The sequence below is a fragment of the Mercenaria mercenaria genome, chromosome 4 (genome assembly GCF_021730395.1).
Source record: "Mercenaria mercenaria strain notata chromosome 4, MADL_Memer_1, whole genome shotgun sequence".
NCBI classification, from domain to species: domain Eukaryota; kingdom Metazoa; phylum Mollusca; class Bivalvia; order Venerida; family Veneridae; genus Mercenaria; species Mercenaria mercenaria.
Genome location: NC_069364.1, coordinates 8,107,041 through 8,112,731, shown reverse-complemented (window position 1 = coordinate 8,112,731; position 5,691 = coordinate 8,107,041). Strand labels below are relative to the sequence as shown.

The 5,691-nt window shown below is 36.1% G+C and overlaps 1 protein-coding gene across 2 annotated transcripts; it reads right to left on the bottom strand.

Annotated features, from left to right (window-relative positions):
* Positions 1-249: 249 nt before the first annotated feature.
* On the bottom strand, positions 250-5,128 carry LOC123552436 (uncharacterized). Of its 2 annotated transcripts, none has more exons than XM_045342099.2 (5): positions 3,147-5,128; positions 2,527-2,593; positions 2,169-2,279; positions 1,575-1,677; positions 250-1,199 (listed from the first exon to the last, which is right to left on the bottom strand). In XM_045342099.2, exons 1-5 carry the CDS (start codon positions 4,353-4,355, stop codon positions 743-745), a joined length of 1,947 nt encoding a protein of 648 aa, XP_045198034.2. In that variant the 5' UTR covers positions 4,356-5,128; the 3' UTR covers positions 250-742. The 2 variants fall into 2 exon arrangements, with proteins under 2 accessions (XP_045198034.2, XP_045198033.2); XM_045342098.2 differs by having other exon boundaries at positions 251-1,199; positions 2,169-2,285.
* Between the last annotated feature and the right edge of the window lie 563 nt (positions 5,129-5,691).

The window sequence follows — 5,691 nt, the reverse complement described above, 5'->3', positions numbered from 1 at the left end:
CTTTTAGTGATTTTAAACGTAAGCAAAAAAAGCACAATAATGTCAATATAAACAAAGACATGTAGTATGAAATTTACTAAATACCGTAGTCCCAATCCAGTTTGACATAGTGTGCATTTGGCATGTGACTTATACCTGTGTGACTGGTCTTCTAAAGACGTGTAAGTTTACCGTTTTCTTTAGCAGTTTCAAAACATACCTTAATCGTTTGAGCCGCGTCAAGCATAAACAGCCGTTATCGTATTTTTTTCACTTTTTCAGTTTATTTCATCATATAATAGTACGTCTTTTAAACTTTTTTGCAATGTATATATTTCTATAGGTTGAAATGGACTATACCTGCGTAAAAATACAAAATCGTAACCCACTCTACCAGACGAACGTCAAGTAACGTCAAAAACGTCGACGTTAGTAACGTCAACGTACAAAAAACATGATGACAGAAAATAAAGCAATCCTTCAATTTATTTATCTTAGCAGCATCGATGTACACATATAATAATATTAGTTACACATACTGCAGTGCGCTGATATGGAGTATACACTACCAGTAAATTCTATGTGGGGCTTGAGCGAAAGTAAACTACACATTTTGTAACGAAATTATTTCATTGATTAGTCACTTCAATTGATGTTAATAAATAAGTAATAACATATTTCCTGTTTTCTAATGTCATTGATCTTCAAGTGGCATTTCAGGATAAATTTGTAATACCTACATGTTACACTACACATGTGATTGTCAATCGTCCGACGCAGGGGGCGGACAAAGAACGTCCTGAAACGGACGTCTCACCAGCGGCCTGACGTGGCGGTATAGATACGTCTGACGTTCCTTGCTGAGTCCTGCTGGCCTAATAACTGACGGAAGATCATAGGTGTCCATTCGTAAATAGTTCGTCTTGCAAATGACAAATCGGATTTCCTCGGTGTCGTCTGCGGCTACCTTCATGTACACTACCCCGGGTTCGCTTGATGTGAAGCGGAAGTGATAATATTTGGAAATGTTTGGCACTTTTTTGAACCTATCACCGAGGAACATCTTCCAGTCTCTCCACTCCCACCCATTCTCGTCGTATGTAACCGGTACATTACTGTGTGCCGACTTGTGTACAACATCTACCACGTGCTGGAGTGTGTCACAGTTCGAACGCCGATACAACTTCTTTATAGTACCAAACCCGGCGTCGATCAGGCACCTGCACAGTAAGAATATGAAGACGTATCACGCTGTATGGTTATGATTGATCATGTAGATAACTAATTAGTGTTTTGATGTTAATGTATAAAGTTAAATACCAGTAACATTATCACTTGCAATCTTCATAGGTCTAAAATCACATTGAAAATGTGTGTCAAAATTTAAAGCAATATAGATTCTAGTTTTTACTATACTCAACTACGCATTGTCGTTTTTTTTAACATTTCACAACGTGCATTTGCTAGTATGGATCGAAATCTTTAATCTTTTAGTTTTTTAACTGAAAACTGGATTTAGTTCAAATGATTCCCAAATACAAATAGAAGTGTTTAACGATTTGGAACTGTTGCACTGAATAATTAATTATGACAACCTTGTGTGTCCTGGTAACTGCATCATATATCTGATTGTTCTGTGCCGCCCAGTCATCGTGCGCCATGATAAGTACGCCAGCACGTATCTGTTCTTGTTCTGACCTGGTAAACAGTTGTACATAAACGTTATTTATAATAAATATCATAGTCAGAAATAAACTAGCTCAAATAAAACACAAACTTCAAGATGTAATCGCCGTTTACTTTCAAATTTAATACGGTATACATGTACATTTTTTATGTCGTAAATATCACACATCGTTCATATGTTTCGACATAGATATTTTTTTCTTTTATGAACACACAAACAAACTAATAATAACATCACATCCGTTAGTATGGTGCATCATATATATATGAGCCGCGCCATGAGAAAATCAACTATGTTGGTTTTCTCATGGCGCGGCTCATATATTCTTGAAACTGGACAGGCATAGAACTGTAACAATGTAACACAAGAATAAATCTTTACTTAAGCTACGATATGTCAAGGGGCTTTTGTGACCGTCAACAGTAGCTTTCATACAGAATGAAATTATAAAAACAGGATATTAACTACACGAAACGTTACGCTAGTCAACGAAAATACTTACCGAAACAATTATCAGCATGAATACCACATTCCGTCTCTCCACTACCGAACGTGTGGAAGGCGTGATCAATCATTGATATAACAGAATCCGGTCCGTGTACATTCTGGCCATCTTTTCCTGAGAAAAGTTAAGAAAAACTGTTATTAATATGAGAAATATTTTGCTGCACGATTTTCAAAATTATGTAATATCCGTTATGTTTTTAACACAATCATCAAGAATCTTAACACAATTAACTATAATTACAGACATGCAGTATAATTCGATCAACGTGAACGTTTGCATTTTAATGGGTAATTTTTCCTAAATTTAACAAAATGCCGTGCCAAAATGATAAAAAGATAATGAACTGATTTACCAATGGTTTGGTCCTCGTCGATGAGATAGTTGTACTGCTTATAGCCATCGGCCCGGAAACCAAATATCTGAAGACAGATAAAGTGCTGGATATTATATGGTCACATGACTAAAAGAAACAAGCGCTGTTTCTATACACCCCTCCCCGTCCCCGACCCCAACCCCAAACACACACACCTCACATACACGCATATAATAGCATTTCGTTATTTTATATGTTGTAACCTGAAAAATGTCTTAAGTTATTTAACAGAAACCGTTTTCATTCTCAAGGTCACGGTGACTGACCTAATGACCCTAGAAAAAAACTTATCCTATGAAGTATGATCATAGTGAGACCAAGCATTCACTCGAAATTGGACGGAAAACAATTTTTTTTTCACCTAACGACATACCGGCAGACAGATCGACTTACAATGAGTAACAAAAAATAGCCGCTCTTCTTCGAAATATGGCATAAAAATATGAAATTTAAGAACGAATTTGAAAGGATATAATGTTACTATCTTGATAATGTTGATTGTGAAAAAATATTATGATTTTTTTTTGTGTGAATATACTACCATTATTTCCATTACAGAAACAAAGCAGAAGTATAATTAATTTATTTATTTGTAATACCTGCACTCTTCTTGGTTGAATGAAGAATGTGGGTCCCTTTTCTTGCGCATGGTGAGGCAACTTGACATACTGACTGAAGTCGAACGTGTAATGTACGTCGTCTGTCGAAAATCCATCTCCCGCAGCCTGGTCTTGTTGTGCCCGGTTAACAAACATTGCTGTTGACCTTTCCACGCATTCTACGTATAGTTCCCTTTCTTTCCTGGCTTGGAGTACATGATTGTGGTACTTCTGTGTTGCAAATATTTTGTCATTTTCGCTCATGGCAAGCTTGATATCCTGCTTACAGTCCTCGCATACTTTGCACACATCTTCCTTTGGAGAGGCTATTTTTATATGTGGCAAACAATTTTTCCATACGTCTTTAAATGTTGTTAAACCAACATACCTCTTTTCAGCTTCCATACAACGTTTTACATACTCACTGTGTACGGACTGTTTTGTGTCCGAGGATGGTAAGTAAATTGGGGCCTCGTCCTCTCGCCCTCTTGGTGCCGCAGGCTGAGGGAGTCCCTCTTCGTTTGCGTAGCTCAGTATATATTGCACTGCGTCCTTAATTACTTCAGGAGGAAATGCGTTGGGGGCACGTCTACCGCTGTGGCCGTGAACACGTGGCTGAGCACCATGTTCTTCCATGTGATGTTTAATGTTTCTCAGTTGTCTGTCTTTAATATCAAACACTACTAGAAATGTTTCATGGCACACTGTTACACCCTCAAACACATATTCATATCGTGAACGTTTACGATTTCCCTTACATCTAGCATCAGAGATTATCCTCTTGAGAGTGCCCATAATTAGCATTTCCTTTTCACTTTTTGTCATTTCCCTTACATTAAGAATGTTTGATTCAATCTGGGAAAAAGTAAAATTACTGAAGCAGTTTTTTGTACATTTGCATCCACTGTCATAAATGGTTTTCACATTGTTAATATCACACTGTGGATCTTCACTATTTACATTAGTGTCTTCATTAACTTGAGTTTCTGATTCATTACTGTATTCCTCTGCAAGGGGGGTAGCTGTGTAATATCTTTGAAGACGGGATTCAATGCTAACATCTTGCACCTCATCAATATCAGTATCAGTATCATAAGTTGCTGCAGAACGGCCAATGTTAGTTTGGTCTGTCAATCCAAAGCATGACAGAAGATCATTTAGCTCCTGTGCAAATGAAAAATAAAACATTTCGTAATTGAGGCATGCCATTGAAATATATTTAATGAAAAAATACTAAACAGGAAAGAAAAAAATAAGTTGAAAAAAAAAGTTGACTAGATGAGGTTTCGAACTCGAAAATTTCGTCCTTGTAGTCAAACACGCTAACCACTCGCCTACTGCGACGATAATTAATTATGCGATGAAAAATTAGGTTGATTTAATTTTTCGAAATCCGTACCATCCAAGGTCATTGCAACATAAATAAACGGGATGATTTTTATTTTTATTGAATATTTGCTAAAGCATCTAATTGGCAACATATTCATGTTTGCTTCCGCATTGCTTTCAATCTAAATATGTTCCTATGCATAGAACCTTCGTAATACAGCAGATCTATGCATGAGCATTTGCAAACAAAAATCAGTATTCATATCTGCCTTGTAGAGATGTGTTAAACACTTATCTTATATTCCAGAATGACATAAGTTAATAAGCAATCTAACAACATTATTTATACAATCTAAGCATTTTGACCGGTCCTGACCTTCGACTTTGCTTGAATATTGTGTGATTATAGACGTAGATCTCTTGATATTTTAAAAAGTTATGTGGGTAAATCAATTTGAAAATACTTTCTCTGTCATCATTACAAATAATTCTATAAAATATTACCTCGAACGTATCCATTTCTTGAAATTTTCTTCTGTTTACAAACTGTCATGTGAAAATACGGGCGCCGCCATTTTGTTACGTCATTTCTAACATTTGACGTCATATTACTCGGAACAATTAATTTAACGATAACGGCTGTTTATGCTTGACGCGGCTCGTTTTTATATAGATAGCAAATGCATTTGTGTGTATATAATACAATGTATTTATAGTTTTATTATACTTAAAGTTGTCTCGCTTGGACCGAATGAAATATACCTTCATAAAATCTGTTTACATCAAACGATATGGTATATTATATATTACAAAATCAATTGATTCATCGATCAGATGAAACCTGTTACATTGGATGACATTGAAGGATAATTCCTAAGATATAGCAAATATTTTTTGACGACGGTCGGCATGTGTTTATCTGACAATGAAAGAAGACAATAGCTCTAATACGTTAAAGTATTAATAAAAAAACATCAAAGAAATTTTGCGAAAACTAAACTTGAAATCCCAGGAACACATTTTTCTTTCGGACACTTTGACAGCGACAATGGCCGCCATGCTCAAGTACGTATCAAAGGCAGCTGAGGACATAGTCCTTGAAATCTAGATTTCTGCTCACCGTTATTGGAATACTGTGCTACCTAAACCATTACGAAAATCTCCGTTAGATTGGTATGACATTCATTTGAGGAGTTTATGTCCAAACACATCACAG

What these genes read in the sequence shown, in the direction of transcription:
- LOC123552436 (XM_045342098.2), bottom strand. Translation starts at nt 4,355, where the DNA reads ATGGCATGCCTCAATTACGAAATGTTTTATTTTTCATTTGCACAGGAG. An exon ending in CGACGAGGACCAAACCATTG is followed by an intron (nt 2,286 to 2,526) that starts GTAAATCAGTTC and finishes AACTTTTCTCAG; the next exon opens with GAAAAGATGGCCAGAATGTA. An exon ending in TCATGCTGATAATTGTTTCG is followed by an intron (nt 1,678 to 2,168) that starts GTAAGTATTTTC and finishes ACTGTTTACCAG; the next exon opens with GTCAGAACAAGAACAGATAC.